The sequence below is a fragment of the Pithys albifrons genome, chromosome 3 (genome assembly GCF_047495875.1).
Source record: "Pithys albifrons albifrons isolate INPA30051 chromosome 3, PitAlb_v1, whole genome shotgun sequence".
NCBI lineage: Eukaryota > Metazoa > Chordata > Aves > Passeriformes > Thamnophilidae > Pithys > Pithys albifrons.
The window spans coordinates 78,567,380-78,588,564 of NC_092460.1; the positions used below are offsets into that span (position 1 = coordinate 78,567,380).

The 21,185-nt window shown below is 39.4% G+C and overlaps 1 protein-coding gene across 3 annotated transcripts; it reads left to right on the plus strand.

The window, feature by feature from the left end:
• Positions 1-1,005: 1,005 nt before the first annotated feature.
• Positions 1,006-18,585, plus strand: ING3 (inhibitor of growth family member 3). 3 transcript variants are annotated; one of them, XM_071552476.1, is made up of 12 exons: positions 1,006-1,120; positions 1,281-1,352; positions 5,475-5,575; positions 6,954-7,019; positions 9,114-9,210; positions 11,333-11,404; positions 11,595-11,714; positions 13,842-13,999; positions 14,356-14,546; positions 15,709-15,901; positions 16,986-17,024; positions 17,645-18,585. In XM_071552476.1, the coding sequence occupies exons 1-12, from the start codon at positions 1,093-1,095 to the stop codon at positions 17,759-17,761; spliced, it is 1,254 nt and encodes a 417-aa protein (XP_071408577.1). In that variant the 5' UTR covers positions 1,006-1,092; the 3' UTR covers positions 17,762-18,585. The 3 variants fall into 3 exon arrangements, with proteins under 3 accessions (XP_071408577.1, XP_071408578.1, XP_071408579.1); XM_071552477.1 differs by having other exon boundaries at positions 13,941-13,999; XM_071552478.1 differs by lacking the exons at positions 1,006-1,120; positions 1,281-1,352 and adding an exon at positions 5,206-5,295.
• The last annotated feature ends 2,600 nt before the right edge of the window (positions 18,586-21,185 follow it).

Sequence of the window (21,185 nt, forward strand, 5' to 3'; positions counted from 1 at the left end):
ATCTAACTACTCACTATGTATGAACTTAACATATGAGAAAAGAATGCCATTTGCTATGGGTCTTGACCCTCAGAAACATCCCATGAAAGTTTTACTCAGGCGTGGCTGAAGCATTTGATGCGTATGGTGCAGAGAACATGAAGAGGAAGCAAAAAGCATGGTGGAAAGCAAGCCTGATCTGCCTCAAAAGTTCTTACGCTCCTGTACCTACACCTGACACAGTGCAAGCCCCCTAAATTCCTTTCCCCAGTCAAAAACCCAAACTGGATAAATGTATCAGCTCATGATTAGAGCAATAAATATCAGCAATAGAAGAATAACAAAATAAACTATTTGGGGAACTGAAACTGTATAAAAAACTTCAGCTCCAAACATTTAAATTATTGCAATAAGAATTGTAACTGCATTGCAATAAATGCTATCAGCTGATTTTTTTTTTGCACTCTGAACAGCAGTTCTAAGGCCCGCCTTAAGTTTCTGCTCTCCTAAGGTTGTCACTACGTGTGACCCGTGCTGAACTAAGCAGCTTTTTTACCTTGGCCCTTAAAAGGCGCAGATTGGAGCAATTTCATTGGTTTTGCCCTTTCTTATGCTTTTTATGCAGTACTGCCGGCTGCAATTAAAACAACGCCCGATAAACAAACAAAAGCCCCAAGTCGGTCCAGGAGCTGCAAGTTTTCCCTTTCCATTCTCCTGACTTGCGGCGCTGCGCTCGCTCCGGGGACGCTCGGGAAGGCCGGCGGCCGGCCGGGACCGCAAGCTGCTGCTGCTGGAAAAGAATCGCGTGGCCCCTGCAGGCGAGAATGGCCACGGGCCCCGCGGGAATGCCCCGGCGGCGGCCCGGCAGGGAGGACACGGCATGGCGGGACCCGCCGCCGGCCCGCACGGACTACATTTCCCATGAGGCCGCGCGGAGGCGCGCGTGCGTCAGCGGCGCGGACAGCCAATCGCGGCGCGGCCGCAGCGAGCGCCGTCCGCCGCCAATCTTGTTTTCGCTGAGTCGAGGCGCTGGTGTTGTTGGCGGCGGCGCCATATTGGAAGGGACGAGCCCCCGCTCTCGATCAGCCCCTGGGCGCGGGCCCGGCCGCCGCCATGCTGTACCTGGAGGACTATCTGGAGAGTGAGTGTGTGCGCGGCGGGGGCGCCGGGCGGCCGGGCACGGCCGGTGCGGGGGAGCCGCGGGGAGCCGCGGAGAGGAGGCGGCGCCCCCCCTCCCCCACGGTGGCGAGTGACTGACTGGCTCCCCCCCTCCTCTCTCCCGCTCCCCCGTGTCCCCGCAGTGATCGAGCAGCTTCCCATGGATCTGCGCGACAGGTTCACCGAGATGCGCGAGATGGACCTGCAGGTGCAGAGTACGTGAGTCCCGCCCCCGCCGCCTCCGCCCGCCCCCTGCGCGCCCGCCCCGCTCCGCCCCGCGGGCTGCGGCCGCCCCGCCGCGGGGCCGGAGGCGCGGCAGAGACAGCGGCCGCTGCGGACCGTGCCGGCAGCCCCGCTCGCCCCCCGCCCGCGCTGCCCTGGGCCGGTGTCGTCCCCTCCCCGCCCCACGTCCCGGCTCTCCGGCAGCGCCGCTCGTGTCCCGCGGGCGCTCCGGAGCCGCCGGGGCGCGACGAGGGGCGGGGCGCGCGTCCTGGGCGCTGTCGCGACAGCCCCGAGCCCTCCCCGAGCCCGGGCCGCAGCCGCGTCTCGGCACAAGGAGGGTCCTGCCAGAGCTGAGCTCCTGGGCTTGTGCTGCTCCTAAAGGCATTTTCGGTGGCATGTCCCAAACTCTTTAGATTTTTGATCCCTAAGAGCAGTGATGGTGGTTTGGAACATGAGTTATGTCCCACTCCTGCAGCAGGCAGCGGCATGCTGTCCCTGAAACTTTCCAGCCAGCTCCCTCAAAGTAGCACATGTGAAGGTGCTTTTTGCTCAGCCTCTCATGCCCTAGCTGACACATAAGCAAATGTACTTTATAAATGCACATTAGGTTTTATACAAGTTGTATTTCAAATAAATATATAATTATATTAAAATATATAATATATTGTATACAATTACATATTTTATATTCATATACAAAGTATATTTATAAATATACTTTAGATTTTCTACAAATATATTTTAGGTTTCTTTTAGATCACTTTGTATCTCTCTTGTTTATATCTCAGTACAATACTGTGGATATATCCAATGCCTTGAGCTGTTTTTAGGGTGCACTGCCTTCTCATGTTTCTACTGCAACCTCGTCTGCGACTTAGGTGTCCTGTAACACCTAATTAGCTGTTGTGGTCATTTAACACACAGTTAATATGGTTATCTATAACTGATCCAAAGACCTTTGTTAATGAAACTGTTATTGCACAAAAGATGAGAGAAATCAATACAGAAAAGTTGGGCTATTGTAAAGAGAAATGAGAGAAAGAGCAAAGGTTGAAATAAAAAGGGAGTGCTCTACAGGAATGCATAACGCAGCACTAAGTGGGAGCAGTTCTTGAAAACTGTAGTTAAACTTTAATACTTTGAAGTGCAGTCTCAGGCTTTGCCTTGGATATTTACTTTAGTAGACCCAGCAGGTCTGTTTAACAGACCCTATTGACGCATACAGTACTGGCTATAGGATTTTTTTGTATGCTATGACCCAAATGCTGTCTTTGGTTTAGTGCTTAAAGTCGTGGAAGCAGTGATAGTTCCTTACGGGAGGTAACGCCTCTGAACTCACTGTCACCAGGGAGCACTGGGAGAGGAACTGAGCAGCTCACTGACTTAGGTAGTTTGGAATAAGTTCGCAAATTTTGCTTCTGTTCCATAGGGGGACAAAGAAGCTCATAGGGGTTTTTTTAAGTGTGTTTCAGACCAAACCAGTTAGCATTGCCAAGGTTGCAGGAGTGTCATTTCCTCTGCTTTAGCTAGAAAGGGCAACACTCCATATTGTATTACTGAAAGTAGCAAATGACACTGAATATTGTATACTAGGATCAACCTTGGGCACAGAATAAAATTTTCTCACACCTTGGTACTTCTGTAATTTTTGCACAGTGAGTGACAGAGCATCCAAAGACGTTTACAAAATTTCTGGACTAGCATCTCTTTACCATCAGTTGCCAAACTGCCTGATGAACACTGCATGCAAACCTGAACGTTGTTCTCATGCTGTGACACAGTGACTTGCTGTGAAGATTCAGTGTCTTGAGAGTACTTGAAAACAGTAGTTCAATGAGTGATGCTGTCCCTGAAATCTACATGAGTTGAAGTTCAGAGATATCTGTGCTGCTCTGTTTTAAAGTCAATGTTGACTTTTTCTTCTGTCCTGGTTAGACATGGACTCCTAATGGGGCAGATGCTGCTGTTTGTTGTTGGAAGAAATAATAAACCAGATGTATCTGCTGTGTGTTCTGATAAGACTGCTGTGGCTAAAGCAAAGATCACTGGAGTTGTAACTTGACTCTTTAGCTTTAACTGACCTCCACATGAAGCATAAAGTACATTTCTCTGTTTAAGTTCAAATCATGGTTATCAGGCCTTTATGGTAAAATGTAAAGCTCTGGAAAAGGCCTCTCTTCTAACAGATTTTCTGGCAACTCTCTTGAGAAATCTGAACTAAGAAATTAGTATCTCAAAATATAGTGTCACAGTTGGATTTAAAAGCTTGGGAGGAAGAAAAACGTGGATGAACTTGAGTGTACCAGAGAGAACTTTTCATATAATTTGATAGATCTGACCGGCACTTCCCTTTGCCTTTTCTGCCCTCTTAGGAAAGACCAAGTTTCTGTGAAAGTTTTCCCTTACTCAGTTTCACACAGACTAACAACTTGTTCTCAGTAAAAGTGAAGAGGAAAGATATTTTTTATCATTTCTTGTCTATTTTGCTCTTAGAATAACTACCACCTCAGGTGTTTTGAGCTCTGGGGATAGAAGATAGAACATAGAACTTTTGGTTTGTTGGCTTTTTGGACTTAATTGTAGTTATTTGGTCAAAGAGGAAAGATTTTAGAAGCCTCTACATAAAATGTGTGCTTCTTGCTTGCTTCTCAGGCTTCTTAATTTTCTCCCTGGATAACACGGTGCAGGTAGAGAATGTTCATTGTGCAAGTTCTCCCATCTTTAGCCTGTTTTACACCCGAACTGTTCGGCCACTCGGTTTGTCTGGGTCTAAATAAAGCTGATGTGAGCCTATGTTGGCTTGGGATTAATGCTGTGAGTTGTTAGGTTCCTGTTGGGTTTGATGCTGGATGTTCCCAGCATAGGAAAAATTGATGAATGTTTTTGATCATTTAGTATGAATGATTTTTGGTTATTTACATAAATAGTTCTAGCTGTAAGTTTTCAGAGACTGAAAAGACCTTTGGCCTCTGTTAGATTTTAAGAGTTAATCATACTTGGAGATTCATGAGCTTCTTAAACTAGGTAATTCACTTTTTTTTTTGGGCCAGAGATGATGCCCATCATGTGATCCCATTTTGATGGTACTTTCTGGAAAGTTATTTAGCTGTTTTACATCCAGAGTCTGAAGTCTGTAGATAGTTGGTGGATTGTCACATTTAATTTGAAACTGCTATCTGGGCAGTATCTGGGAGTCCTGTGAAAAAACTTCAGTATTCTCATCTCTCCTGACACTAGCAAGGCTGTCAGAGCTGGTTGGACTGAGCCAGCTGCGTGTTTCTGGAAATATGCAATCTGTTGTGTGCACAAGTTGTCCAGCTGTTTAAGTAGTAAACTCAGTGGGAGAAGGGGAAAGGGAAAGGAATCCCTGTTTCTGTCTCCATAAACAAAAAAAAAATTGTAGTTGACATATTCCTTTCTAGAGATAGTTAATGTTAGAAAATTAGTGGTTTTATTTTTTCCCCCTTACAATATTTCTCAGCTTTATGTAAGTGAGAATCCTGTCCAAATAGTACTTCATCAGTGCATTTACCCCTGTGGGTGTGGGGGGAAAAACTTGTGAGTGCTTTCCATTTCCATTTTCTGTGAGCCTTCCTAGCATAAATGGAGAGGGCCTTGACTTAAAGGCAATGACTTTACTCTTCAGTTGCTCTACCTCTTGAGGCACTAATTTTTTTCAATTATCTGGTTTTGTATTTGACTGTTTCTCTTAGGAGAATATTTTGTTTCCTGCTCAGTTTGTAACTGGCTAGAATGTTCCAAAGTCAGCAGTCTAGAACCCTGGGTGAGGAGTTTGGGTCATGTTTTAAGTCACTACCACTGCTCTTAGGGACAAAAAACCTTTAGAACTTGGAGTCCTGCCTGTCCCATGCTGGAGAGCACAAGAACCTTGATGAGAATCCCACCAGAATGCAATTCTGCTTCTTGGAAATTAAGGTAAATATTTCCCTCCGCTGTCCACTGTCGCTTGGTTGTTTTGGTTTTTTCTTTTTTTTCTCTCTAATAGTTTGCACCTCAGTCCTGTCAACTTTGTTTGAGAAAAAAAATTCTCCTTATTTCCTATGGTTACATACATGAGAAAATAACATTTGTCTTAATCTTTTCCTATGCTACAGATGCAATGGATCAACTTGAGCAGAGGGTAAATGAATTTTTTATGAACGCAAAGAAAAACAAACCTGAATGGAGGGAAGAACAAATGTCATCAATCAAAAAAGTAAGGATATCACAGTAGTGGGTCACATTTTTCTTTTGTAGACTAAGATAACCTTAGGAAAAAATAACTTATGATTGATGGAGACTTAAGTGTTCAGAACTATGCCTTCCCTTGGGCAGAGATGGATAGAACTACCTCAGAGGAGAAAAGTGACTGAAAGATTTCTTTGATCAAATGTTTCTCTCAAGTTTTACCCAGTAGTTGCTAACATTTTAAAAAATATGATCCTGAAATGGTGAGAAACCAGGTACTAAATTTTCAGCTCAGATTTTTTTGTATCTGCTTGTGTGATGTGAAGTTGCGTAAGTTAATTGGCTTTCTTCTTTTAAAGGTTGATTTTCAAGCTAGATTAGCCTTTCCTGTGATTCTTCCTTTGTCCTTGTATATGTTACAGATACGATGTTGCGGTTTGGGGGTGGGAGGAGTAAGAAGATGGATGTGTTGTTTTATCTTTCAGTACTTGGCATTGGTGGTGGCATTGTTAGCAATGTAGTCCATGATTTTTTCAGGAGAAAATCCACTGTATTTTCCTACACTGGCTACTCCAGCCTCTTACTTGGTTATTTACGTCTTTAATTAATGCAAATAGATTTCTGTATTTAAAAAAAAAACAAGTCAAAGGTCTGACTCAGTAGAGTAAATGAAAAATTTGGTTTTGACTTTAGTTGAATCAAAATTTCAAGTAGTTTTCACCTAAGCAAGACAACTATTCAGTGGAAATTGAGAATTAAAAGGCAGTCAAATCTGTACAAATCTAAAGTAAAAACATGTGGAAACATACTTCATAAAAAATGTTTTGTCTGTGAATTTTTATGGGTTAGTACAGGCTTTTAAATTGGATTGCTTTAATGGAATTATTTATAACACACTTAGGAGTTATAGAAATTTATTATAAAATAATTTTAACTATATACAACATTGTCTCTATTTAACTGCAGTGCTGGAAAGGTCCCCCTGCACAGTACTGTTCAGCATCTTTTTGAAGAGCAGTGGGATCTGCAGTGGTCCTAAAGATCTGTAGGAAGTAAAAGACATAATCTCATCTTAAGTTTATAACCTTATGCTGTGTAATATAAAATAAATTCAAGATTTTTTATTTTCTTGTAACATTTCTTGCAGAAATATAAATATCACTGTAGGAGGAGGTGTTCCCATCTTGTAGTTTGCTTTTCCTAAGGCACAGAGAATAAATTGGTATATATTATATCTCTCATTTAAAATTTAGCTAATTGTTGTTTACAGTAAAGTTTCACAGTCTTTCTCAAAACTGACTTAATTTCTCCTTTTAGCTTAATATTTTTGCTGGATAACAGTAGCTTAAAATTACTGAAATTAATTCAGTTATGTTTGTAATTTAAAAAAATTCTCTTCATAACAGGATTATTACAAGGCTTTGGAAGATGCAGATGAAAAAGTACAACTGGCTAATCAAATATATGATCTGGTAAGTGGACAGAAGACTTGTGGTGACTTACTAAATCTATGCCCTGAGGAGTTCTGAGCATTTTTGCTAAGCGCTACAGCTCTGCTACTTGTACTTTTAGGGCATCCGCATGCAGGGTTTTGCTGGTGAAAGAAACATTTCATATTTTATTGACTTCTAAGAATTTTATTATTTTAGGTAGTAAGTGTCACTTAAATATAAAAGAAAGAAATAAGACTAGAAATCATAAGGTTTTAATGCATGGTTTTGCCTGTTTAGGAAACTGGCTGTAGGAGTCCTTCAGGATGCAGTCTTGAGTGGCACAGGAGTCCAGGAAGTCTGGACATTGTTCAGTGAGAAAATCTTAGGCTGTGCCCATGTGCCAGAAAAGAAGCCAGCAGGGAATAACGCTTGCTGGGCTAAATAGAGAGCTTTGGCTTCAGCTCAGTGGGGGAAAAAAAGAGGATGTATCACCTTTGCAAGAAGGAGCAGGCAACGGGAGAGCTACAAGGATTTGGTGAGTTTAGACAGAAAATTAGAAGGGACAAAGCTCAAACACAACTTAATCTGGTTGCTGCCACAAAAGACAACAAAAATATTTTTTTACAAAATATATTAGCAACAAAAGAAGGTCTAAGGAAAATCTTTATCCTCTACTGCATGCAGAGGTAATCATAGTGATGAAGAATGAAGAAAAAGCAAAGGTACTTAATGCATTCTTTGCCTCAGTTTCTAATAACAAGACCAGTTATTCTTGGGATACCCAGGCCCTTGAACTGGAAGAAGTGGTGGAGAGGGAAATGGTTACAGACCTGCTATGCCATTTAGACACACAGAAGTCTGTAGCCCTAATGGGATCCACCCAAAGGCACTGAGGGAGCTCGTGGAATAGCTCAGTGAGCCACTGCCAGTCATTTACCCGAGGCCCCACCTCACTGGAAATTAGCAAATGTAATGCACGTCTACAAGAAGAGTCAGAAAGAGGATGTGGGGGAAGTACAGGCCTGTCAGCCGGACTTCAGTGCTGGGGATGGTCGTGGAGGAGTTCATCTGGACAGCTATCACGCAGCATGAGCAGGACAAGCAGAGCATCAGGTCCTGCCTGACTGATCTAATATCCTTCTGTGACAAAGTAACCTGCTTAGCAGATAAGAGAAAGGCTGTGGATGTTGTCTACCTGAACTCCAGTAAACCCTTTGACACTGTTTCCTACAGCGTTCTCCTTGAGAAACTGACTGCTTGTGGCTTGGACAGGGGCACTCTTGGCTGGGTAAAAAACTGGCTGGATGGCTGGGCCCAGAGTGTATGGAATGTGGGTTTTGAAGTTTAAGTACATCTTACTTTACATTTTCTCAGAACTTGCAAGTCAGACAGCACTCAAATATAGCAGATGTAAAACAACTGCTTTAGTTTCACAGCAGCTAACCAAAAGTTTTTTCAAGAAGTTAGAACTCACTCCCTGTCTTTTGGTTATCTGGTAAGTGGAAAAACCTGTTCACGTTTTCATAGAGACAGGCACATTTGGCTGTACAACTACGGGTGTAGAAAGCATTTGGAAGATAGTGTTTCTTTTCATGATAGTAAGTTCAGAATTTTTTGTTAATTTTTTAGTACCCAAGAGCACGCATCATGGTTTACTGAAATGCACTGGAGTCTCTACACATTCAGTTAGAACTCAATAATTAAGTTTGCTGATGTGTATAGTGGCACATAAATTGCACACAAATTTCAACTCCTTAAACTTGCCATTTTCCTAAAGCAGCCCAGCCTCTTCTGAAGTCCATGTCATATACTGTTCTTTCTCTTCTCCTTTCTAGTCTCGTATCCTACCCACAGCACCTCCAAGTCCTCCTTAACTTTTTTCTCAAAAGAAACACTTACCACAGGGTCTTGGAGCACTGCTTTGCTATTTTTGGTGTTAACACCACTGTCTCTGCTGAGTGAGGGAAATGGAGGTAACGACAAAGATATGCATCTGTGCATTATTTTTCATGCTTAGTGCTGCGTGGCATGAAATTGCTGGAAGGGAAATATTTAGCAAGCCTGAGATAAAGGATGTGCATGTCCATCTTCCAGAACTGAATGCAATTTATTACTACTTTGTCTAAAAAACAGGTAGACCGTCATTTGAGAAAATTGGACCAGGAACTTGCTAAATTTAAAATGGAACTTGAAGCAGATAATGCTGGAATTACAGAAATATTAGAGAGACGTAAGTATGCATGACTTTCTTCACGAACTTGACAGACTGTCTGTCAATTTGTAAAATTAAAATATCATACCCTTGTTAGTGGCCAGCAGTATTCCCACTTTTTTAAAAACTGTGTTTTAACCTAATTTTCATCAGTGATTCTCAAATTTTAATTTCACGCTCAATTTTTACCAATGACGTCAAAATACAGCTGAGTAATTAGAATAATTTTTTCGCACAACTGTTGCCCTTGGGAATTGCTACTGTAAGATACAGAATTCTTTAAACCTGTTTTCTATGATTGTCAGTATTCAGACAAGTACTTCAGCCTAAGCCTACCACCTACCCAATTGCAAATTACCATGTCTTCCTTGAATTGATTGCCACCTTATTGAGGAGGGTCATTATTTTAGTTCTAGGTGTGGAATGTCAAAGAAAGTTAGGTACAGGTACTCAGTGGTTTTTTAAAGGGTCAAAAATGGGTTGTTTTGTAATGGGGTAGCGAGGGAAAAGCATTTTTAGGTAAGAAACCTGCATGTTGAACAAATACAGCAATGCTGGTATTCAGAATGTGAACAAAAATGTAATGTGACAGCTTTTTGGCCAGCTTGATGTAGAAAAATCTGACCTTTCTGTGCACATCAGCATTTAGACATCAAATTTGAATGTGATTATGATACATTTCTGAGTTGGTTTAAGTGCTGTGATTATGGAGACCGTGGCTGTCCTCATAGCCAAAGATAGTGAAAAGAAATCACTTGAGGACGTTGGGAATAAATACTCTTTTTGTAGTTTTGTCATAAAAGTTGGGAGTTCTGGGATATTTTATTTATAAGTGCTATTACAAATAACAGGCACAAAAATAAAACTGAAATGCTTTTAATGAACTAGCAACTACAGAAAAGGATTAGTCTATTTTAGTTGAAATCCCAGATGTTTTTTAGAATGTGATACTATCTTTTGTTGAGCTTTGTGTTTGGTGAAGTTGTTAGGGAGGATTTCAAGAACTCAAAACAGAAAAGTACCAAACTTTGTGTTGCATCTTTAAGGTTTGTTTGGTTTGGTTTTTTTCCTTTTTTTTGTTTATTTGTTTGTTTAGATAAAGATAAAAATAGAAGCCTCTTAATATTTTTCACTTTCAGAGTAAATGCATATATTGAGGCCCCACCAGAGGGCAGACTTTGGGCAATTTCTTATCGTGACTGAAGTTTGCTCAGCCCAAATAGCTCCTTATGCTTTGAACTTCTTCTAGAATAATTTTATTTAAACTTCTGTGTTACTGATATATTACTTGTATCCTCATGTATTTCAGTGCTCTTTCAAAGCACTGAAAGAAGTAAAGAAATGTTGAAACTACAGATTTTGAAAACGGAGTGTCAATTGCTTTCTTGAATGGTTTTCTGTGTAAATGTAAGCAGGTATTGCAGCTGCTACAAAATCTTTTTGCCACAGATTAATGCACAAAGTATTGTATATTGTGGTAATGGGAAGTTATAGTCAAAAGTCTCTCCTATGCTGAAATTATTTAGCCTCATTTTACAAGAAAGGTTTTTCTTAGATGTAAACTTGCATTTGTGCCCCCCCCCCCAACTTCATCCTTTTTTTTTGCTTTGTATTATTGCTCTTTGTATTTTGAATGTTAAGAAAATTTGGGTAATGATAGTGAAGCCCTTCCTGTTGAGTGTTAGATAATATTGAAATACATGGCTATTGCTTGCGTTTTGACAAGATGGACTCAGACAAAATGTCTTGTTTACACAGTTTACCTGTTACAGTTTTCAATTCATATTGGTGTAGATTGTCAGTAATTTTGGTGCAGCAATCCTCCAACCACCAGCAGCTTGTGTGCAGCTCATTTGAATAAGTGGCATGTTGAGGGCCATGTCGTTGTGTGTTCTCCTTACTGACTTTGATTTTAATTTCCTAATCTCAACAGTTGAACAGTAGCAGCTACTGTACTACTGTCCTAAAAGTTTTTATTTTTAAAACTAATCTCACTGGCTTCTGGTTGTACTGTAGGAAGGGTTTCAACTCTAGCAAAAATTCTTCTGATTAAAATAAATATAACTGCATAGTATCCAAAAATCAAAACCATGGCAGTGACAACTCTGAAATTTGTCTAACTTTTTTGCCTCCATCTTAGGGTCTCTGGAGCTGGATACACCAGCACAGCCTGTGAATAACCATCATGCCCATTCTCACACTCCAGTAGAAAGTAAGTATTCCAAATATTGCAGGGGGAAAAAAGGCATAATAAATGCTGATAATGTCTGTTAAGAAAACATGCAAGGATGAAATAGTAAGTTTTTGCTAGTGGGAATTAATTAAGAGTGCTGTTTTTTTGTAGTCTGACTTTCAAGCCGAATAGGTTTTACATTTAAGTTCCCTTCACTTTTTTCATATAGAAAGGAAGCATAATCCATCTTCTCACCATAGTACAACAGACCATGTTCCTGAAAAGAAGTTTAAATCTGAAGCTCTTCTATCTACCCTGACTTCAGATGCTTCTAAAGAAAATACACCAGGTAATCCTGTCTTTCCTTTCATTGCTTTTTAATTAGAGGAGGAGAAACTTGTGAATTAGTCTTCTGAAATCAGAGAATGGCTAAGGTTGGAAGGGACCCCAGTGGGTCATATGGCTGAACCTGTCTGCTCAAACAGTATCATCCCAGATCACATTGCACAGGATTGCATTCAGGCAGTTCTGGGATATCTCCTATGAGGAAACTCCACAGCCTCTGGGCAGTGTGTTCCAGTGCTTGGTCGTTTGCGCAGTAAAGTTCTTCTTCATATTCAGGTGGAACTTCTTGTGTCTCAGCTTCTGCCTGTTGCCTCTTGTTCTATTGCTTGGCACCACTGAGAAGAGCCTGGCTCCATCCTCTTGACACTCTTCCTTCAGATACTTCCATACATTCATGAAATTGCCTCTCAGTTATCTCTTCCTGAGGCTGAACAGGCCCCGTTCTCTAAGCCTTTCCCCATAAGAAAGATGCTCCAGTCCCTTTATCATCTTTGTAGCCCTCTGGTGGACGTGCTGCAGGAGCTCCATGTCTCCTGCTCTGAGAAGTCCAAAAGTGGACATGTTATTCCAGGTGAGGCCTCAGTAGGGCTGAGCAGAGGGGCAGGATCACCTCTCTTGATCCTGCAGGCAATGCTCTTCCTAATGCACTCCAGGTTCTTGCCACCAGGACACAGAGCTGGCTCAGGGACAGCTTGTTGTCTGCCAGGATCCCCAGGTCCTTCTGTACAGACTTGCTGTCAGCCTCCAGGCTGTACTGGTGCCTGGGATTATTCCTTCCCAGGTACAGAACCCTGCACTTCCCTTTGCTGAATTTCAGATAATTCTTTTCTGCCCATCTCTCCAGCCTGTCGAGGTCGTTCTGAAGGGCTGCACAGCCCTCTGAGGTATCAGCCAGTCTGCTCAACTTTGTGTCATCAGCAAACTTGCTGAGGAAGCATCTACCACTTTATCCAAGTCATGGATAAGTAATTTAAACAATACTAGGCCCAGAATTGAACCCGGGGGGACACCACTAATGATAGGCCTCCAACTGGACTCTGTGCCGTCGAAAATGACCCTCTGGGATCTGCCGTTCAACCAGGCTCTTCAATCAGAGGCTCATACCTTTTCCTCTGGGATCTTCAGTCACTTGAAACATGAGATAATGTTACTCACCTGTGTTGTCTATGAAGCGGGTCAGCTTTGTTGTCATTTTAACAGCTGTGTGTTGGCTGTTTCTTTTTATTTACACTGCTTCAAAGAAGATAACACTACAGTTTCATTCAGCCAATAGTAGAAATATAAGAGATCAAGGCATTATTATTTTTGGAAAAAGAAACACATGCAACAATTTCCAAAGTAAGGAAAAAGATTTTTCACATCTCTTTTTTTTTTTTAAGGGTTGGTCTAATGTAGCATTTGGCTACAGCAAAATAAAATTCTTTCATGTGTTTTGTCAAAAAAGGCAAGAAGCCTGTTTGAATAGTGAATTAAAAAAAAACCCACAACTTTCTGATCATTTTCAAAATTAAGGTTTTTCATAGTTTCTTTTCTAAAATAAAAGATTGTGAGAGGTTATGGAATTTAGTAGTGTTCATCAGTTTTAAGTAGTCTCCTTTATACCTATTTCACTTTTCTTTTGAAGGAACTTCACATGAAGTCACAAATAAAATGTAACTATGTTTGAACAGCTATCATTCTGTAAATGGCCATGGAAATCTGTGATGAATTAAAACTGTGATTTGTAGCTTTGAGAATTAAGTTCATTAAAGTTTTACATCAGAAACAGTAGAGTTTTACAGTCAAATTCTTAGACTCTCTTCTTGATGGTTAGTCAGCATTGTTTCGATATAGACAGATACAGCAGCTGCATCTGTTCTTTGATAGCTGAGTATATGATAGTGAGAGCTGTCTTTCTAAAAGGACTCCTTGCACATGTGGATAGATAGGGAACAAACTTTTCTTTTTTTCACCCTCAAACAAATACCGGTTATGTCAAATTACTTCTAAAACCTTGCTTCCTAATGATTAGACTGCTCTCATGTTTAAACAGACTTCCTACTCTTTCACTGGTTGTCATATATAACTCTTCTTAAAATGCAAAGGAATTTAGTTTCATTTTGAATTTCATACATGTGTTCTATTCATCAAGGGTGTCGAAACAGTAATTCATCATCCTCTTCAAACAATGCATACAATACAAACTCTTCTCAACCATTGGCATCATATAACCTGGGCTCATTATCTTCAGGATCCGGGGCCGGTGCAATTACCATGGCAGCAGCTCAAGCAGTGCAAGCCACGGCGCAGGTAATGTCAAAATATTCTTGTCATTCTGCCATCTGCTATTTATTAAAAAGAAAGGCTAATGACACTGATTTTTTTAGAAATCTGAATTCCCATGATCACTTTCAGCTGATGTGATTTAGTTCTCATATTGCAACTTGGTTTATATGCCAGTTTCATCCTATATAACTTGCCTGAAGGGACAGCTTGTTTTCTGGCTTTTCTGGGGGCATATTCTTACACGTTTTACTGCCTACTCTACATCAGTTTGTTAACAAGGTAACTAAGGAACCTGTGCAAATTACTAGCGTTAGCAGTCTGGTATGTGTTATGGAAGAGCTTTACTGTGTAATCTGATACAATATCAGTATTCCTTTTAGATGAAGGAGGGAAGACGAACATCCAGTCTAAAAGCCAGCTATGAAGCATTTAAAAACAATGATTTTCAGCTTGGAAGAGAATTTTCATTGTCCAGAGATTCAGCTGGATATTCATCATCAGCTTTGGCATCTACATTAACTCAGACATTAAGTTCGTCGACCACAGATTCACGAAGTGGCAGAAAAAGCAAGTAGGTTTTCTTACTTGTTGACTGCCATTATAGCTTTTAAGACAACTACGCTTTTTTTAAAAGGTCATGAGCCATATTAGAAATAGTTCATGTTTAATACTTGTGAGGGAGGATCAGCAGAAGGCAGTTATTACCTGCTGGCCATTTTTTGTTCAGGGCTGTGTTCTTTAGTCCTCTTGATTTTTATTTAAGCAAAGTCACTCCAAGTTTTTAAATAAATGTCTAGGTTTGCTTTTTTATCTGTGATACAGTCAAGTTTCTTCCCTCATTTTTCTGTGTTCTGGAGAGATTTGGCCTAACAGCAAATATTAGGAATTACCATGCCATGGTTTGTAGATGACTTTGAAGTAATCTGGAGATGTGCTTCATGCCAGATCACAAACAAACACAATACTTTCTGATGGCTGACCATCTAGGGCAGGAGATGGAATGAATTTTATTTCTAATTAAAATGAAGTTTTAAAACATTTTAAACAACACAGTGTCACAACTCAAGGTGGCTATAATCACAACTTGTATTTCAAATAATTTGTCTCAAAATGCCCATCCTTTTAAACTGGAGTTTTTTCTTCATACAAATTTATGTGTGTTCACAGCTCAGTTAATACTGTTTTAGAAGGATTTTTCATCTCTGGATATCTTCAATCTCAGATCTGATCTATAAGCAAAAGCATAAAATTTTTATTCTGGCACCATTTCTATGGAGTGATCGGTGATGCTTGAGTGGGGATTAACAGAGGATCAGTCATCTTGAAAACAGTTATCTATTGTACATGACATATGACATTATTTATATGTAAATTCCAGTTTTATTTGCAATATAATTTTTATAGGGACTTGACACCCAAGGCTGTTAATGGAAAATTTTGTGAAGAAAAACATTCATTAAAGTCATTTGACAGTTTAGAGCTGTTAAATCCCATTCATTAGAACAGTGTGTTTTGCACTTGTAAACTGGTACAACTTGTTTCTGTTTCCAAAGAACATTCAGTGGGTCCATTCCAGTGCTTGCAGTAGTTGAATGAAATCTGTTAGCAAATGAATCTTTGGGATTTACATACTGCAGTATTTCACAGTCAACCAAGTACTTTAGTGATTCTTTCACTTGACAGGAAATAAATCATGTATGCCGTTTTTTCCTTTTCTTTTTCCTGTTCCTCAGAAACAACAACAAATCCTCAAGTCAGCAGTCCTCATCATCTTCTTCTTCTTCCTCTCTATCATCATGTTCGTCTTCATCTGCACTAGCACAAGAACTGTCTCAGCAAACAGCAGTGATACCAGAGTCTGATTCCAATAGCCAGGTTGACTGGACCTATGATCCAAATGAGCCACGTTACTGTATTTGTAATCAGGTAAGGATAGCGTCCAACTTGAAATACAACTAGAGCTGCTGGTTTGATGTAGTTGAACTTCGTTCTCTGATTGCTAATTTTAAAACATTGTGTTTTTACCCTTGAAATTCTGATCTGGTTTTATTTACATACTGGCACTATGAATAATGAACTCAACTGTTGAAGCTAAAAGTGATCAGTTTTCTAGTGATGTGACACATCTGGAGTGTTTTGAATCTGTGAGTGGAGACTTCAGGAATAATTAAATTAAAAATTGAATGAGTTCACAGTAAATTTAGTTAAAACATTGTTAGTAAGGAACTTGCCTGTTTTTTGCCTGCTTCCCCTTAGAAAACATAAACCACCAAACCAAACAAAAAAATGCCCACCAAAATCCCACAAATTTAAAAAAGCCCAAACAATCAAACCAAGAAGCAAAGAAAAGCTTAATTTTAGATAAGCCATATGGAGAATGAATGATATCATGAGAAACTTAAAAATGCCTATTCTTACTTCAGACATGTTTAAGAGAGTTGACTTTTTTCCGAGTTTATAGATTTCTGTAATTCTCTTTAAAATATTTGATTGTTTCAAATAAAATCCTTGAAATTGTCATGTTTGTAAAGTGAATGACAGACATCAATACAATTGTGAAAACATACTGACTGATAACATACTGACCACTGGGCTGATAACATACTGACCACGGTTGTTTGAATCAAAATGTGCTTCATTCAGGTTTTAAATGCTGACCTTTGTTATCTACCTTGAAATACGTAGATACAGCTTCTTTTTTTACATAAAGGATTTTTGATAATCAATTCCCTATGAACATGATGGTGTTTGTGTTGTGTCACAAAAGCCCTGTACAGGTCATTAATTTAAGACTGAAGATGATCCTTTAGAGGGATGGTCCTTGTGGGTCCCTTCCAATATCCTTCCAGAATATTCTATGATATCTGTGATACCTGTGGAAAAAAAAAAATCAAAATGTTCTTGTTGCTGTTAATGGGAAGACTTCTTAAAGGGAGAAATTAGCCCTTTGAAAATGTTGCTTTTAATTAGTAGTACAGTTATTAATAATGGATTTTTTTTTGTTTACTAGGTGTCATATGGTGAAATGGTAGGCTGTGATAACCAAGATGTAAGTAACCAAGTTCTAAAGGTTCATGAGAGGCTTGTGCATGTAACTTGTTTTTTTACAGTTGGTTTTCGAGTAGATTTTTTTAGAGTCAAATGCATATAATTTGAACCACCCTTCAGGAAACTTGTCATTTCTCCCCACAGTTCAGGTTCTTCTAGGAACCTTCGGCCTTTACTGGGTTCAAAAATGCCCTACTTCAAAATGTCGTTCACTTCTCTGAATATTTAGCTATGTCATTATTCATAACAGTTGTCCTCTTCAAATAAAAACATTTTAAAAGAACACTTGAATGTAGTAATGTATTTCCTGAGACACTAGATTTGAACAGAAGGAAATTATAAGATTGCTTTTGGGTCATTTAGTATTGTCAAACTAAGTATTTCAAATGACAACATAGTTATTTTGCTGTTACAGGAGCTCATATATGACTCCTAGAATTTTTATCACTCTCCATAGTCTATTGAGTACATGTCAGAGACTGAGATCTTCCTTTCTTCTTGTTTTGTACTGTGATTTGTATAAAAAGCAGGATCTGTTTCATTTTCATAGAACTGTATTTGTGATAGGCATTGTGAAAAAAACCCCAAACAAATCCCAAACCCTCTCCTCTGTTTTTATAGTGCCCTATTGAGTGGTTCCACTATGGATGTGTTGGACTGACAGAAGCACCGAAAGGGAAATGGTACTGTCCACAGTGCACAGCTGCAATGAAGAGAAGAGGCAGTAGACATAAATAAGTTTCTGCATCTAGAAATTACATACTGAAGGTTTTATAGAGGACTTAGGAGGGGAGGGGGAGCTCTCACGCTTTCTTGCAGCCACTGAAGAGTTAACATAGCAGGCATAGAATGGTAGACCTTAATGGAAAGGACCTTAAAGATCTAGTTCCAACCCTCAGTTGTAAGATCTTGAACTATTGGTTTTGCTAGTTGTGTTTTAACATTCTGAGTAAATTATTTACGCACCTTGATGTGCTACAGATACTATTCCAGTGAGCCTTGGATTGTTCCAGTGGCCAACATATGCAGACATTTGTACTATCAAACCATTTTCTCTAAGCAGTGGGCATTCTATAATTATTTAATCTTCCAAAAATTCCAGTAAGTCAAGATTTTAAATGTATGTTTTATATACAAGAGATATATTCTGCTGCATGTACTGTACTCAAGAGCTGTTATGTAACACTATGTATATAAATGGTGCAAAAAGTCAGTGCTTCTGAAAAAAAAAAGAGACAATGTTTTTAAAATGCCTTTATAGCTTTGGTTCTTTATAAAACTTAATTCAGCAGGCTGAAGAAAATGATTCTTGTATACAGCGGGCTGTTGTCCTCTAGGGTACTTGAGTATGTAAAAACAAAAAAATTGCTGTAGAATAAAACAAACTTGTGCCATTAGTCTTTATATGTTTCTGCTCCAGAGAAGACAGGGGCCATAAGAGGAAAAAAAGGTGTTAAAGTGAGAATAAATTTTTATACCAAATGTGTTTATTTTTTTGTGCAAGTAATCCTTTAAATTTGAATTGTATTAGGTGTAAAATAAAACAACTTCAACTCCTCAAATTAATGTTTTCTGTACATTTGTCAGAAAAAAGTCTGTTCCTGACATGGTTTCACTAACAAATTTCCTTTTGTTGTTTTTCTATTGCTCTTTCATGCAGCAGCACTGAACACAAACAAGGTTTTTACTCCTATTTTCTACTTCCTCCTCCCTTCCGCTATTAAAAAAAAATAATACACTTTCCATTAGGAATAAAGATTTTACTTCAGCCTTAAGTCAGGCTGGAGGACTGTGGCCTTCACATGGTAGCTTTCCAGACCCATGAAGAGGAGGAGAAGAGAGGTAGAGAAGCAGTGTTCATTACATGACCATGCAAATAATGTGAAGGGAATAAAAATGGACAGGCCTACTAGTAATAGAGGAATATGTGCAGAGAATGAAACCAGGATTCTGCCCCACCATTTTCTTTAAAAATGAAAGAAGTAGGCATTTAATGTCCATGAACTGGGAAAACATAGATGTGTAAGAAGGGAAACGTGATTATGGATGATAAATATACTTTGGGAAAAGAATAGGTTAAAAGCAGAGGATCAGTTTAACTAAGGTTCCATTAAAACTGGGAACTGAACCCACTTATATATTTCTGTGGAAATCTCAGACTTAAAAAACCTCAACACTTGAGGACTAGAGTATCTGGGTTTAAGTGAGGCTATTGAGACAATAGAGATAACGAACTGTTTGTTCTCTGGGAAACTGGTGCCATGCTATGAATTGAAATTAAATAAGCAACCACTAATCAAGACTCCCCTTAGACTGAATATCTTTAGAGCTATGAAGTAAGTCTATTGAGAACTAAGACCATATATAGCAAAATCTCTCATTCTGGTAGTAACCATACCTAACAGACTACAAACAAAAATTTCAATTTTTAGTGTGAGCACTGGATCACTGTTTCATTGAAGAATATAAATTATTTTTTCATTGAGAAACTAGTTAGAGAACTCACAAGAGGAAAAAAAATACCTTTGTCCTTACTAGTACATTAGTATTTTGTGTCAAAGTTAAGAAAATAGAAATGGACAAATGTGAAAAATGTGGGAAAAATGCAATACCTAAATCAAAGATGTAGAACAATAAAACCTGTACATGCTTATGATTTTTTTTCTAGACAAGCCTTACAGGTCAGCAGGTGAGTAGAGTGTAAAAGCACTGAGTAGTGTAAGTAGTTGCATGTCGAGAGAGTTCATGTCTCATGGTCAGTGGAGTTGCTGAACACTTCTCTGAGCAGACAAGTGTGAGTGTTTAGGCAAGGTCTCTCATTAAAGCTTTAAAAAACAGTGACGTGCTGGTTGAAGAGTGAGGGTTCCTTAATTGGGATATTGGGCCATCCACATGGCTATTTGCAAAATAGAATAATAAGCAGTAAAGTAATAAATTAATAATATTCCCAGTTAATGCTGTAAAGGAGAACAGGACTGTTGCTCAACAGACACATAACAAATCAGTTAGAGAGGAGGTCTAAATAGCAATGAAATGTGTGAAATGAGGTTGTATTCTCAAAAATGATAAAATGGAAAATGCTAAAAGCAGTAGACAATCTTACAATACTGAGTGTCTGATGAAGTGGAAGATGTATTTCAACATTTTACTAAAATAACATAAACATAATTATCTAAAATAATACTTAGTTCTCACTTCACCTGCAGTAGCTGTTGTTCTGTAGCAAAGTGATTTTGGAGTTATCTAGGCAATTTTACAGAAACCTCAGCTCACTGCTCAGTGGCAGGTCAGACAAGTGCTAACAATGACTCAGTAGGGGATAAAGGATAAAACAGAATACAGTTTTATGTTGTGTAAATTGATAGTGCAGTTAGGTCTTAATGAAGTGTAAAATTCTGGTCTGCTCTGTTACAAAAAGGCAGCAGAGCTAGGAAAAGGCTCAAACAGGAGGAGCAAAGCAGCAAAGCTGTGTAGTAATAACACAGCTGCGAAGCAGATGAAATGTCTGGGACTCTTCTAGATGAGAAGGATTCATCTCAGTGAGGGTGTGACAGGGATCTGTAAATTCAAAAGTGGAAAAGGTGTGCCTTTTGATAGAATTGTATTATGGAGGTAGCCAGTCCAAACTAAAAAAATGAGCAGCGTTTCTTCACATATGGCTTGCTTACATTACAAAACAGGACATATTGCTAAGATACCTGGATCAGAAATTCACTGATGACATCACTGGAAGACAAGAGAGTTTGTAACCAGGGAAGTGTTCCACAGTGACTGACAGTCCCACAATCCTTATGGCCTCACGGCATGCACCACTGAGTGGTCTGATACCAGACACTAGGTTAGGTGACCTCCAGCATTATGCAGTGCAGCTGCTTTTAGTTTCATCTCTGCTCCAGCATCTGGGTGAACTGTCAGGATGAGGAGGTACCTGTAGTACCACAAACAGAGAACTAATGGGTTAAACGCTGTAATGGAACAAAACATGGTCTATGCCTTGGGGAGCTATATGTTTTATTTATTCTAGATCTGAAACAAAAAAGGAAGAGGAAGCAAATTTATGCTTCCTAATCTGAAAATCCTGCATGGTTGTCTCTCTGAATAGCATAAGATAATTTGCATTCTTGTTTTCTTTAGTGAATTTTGCAAAATGTTTAAGTGTGCA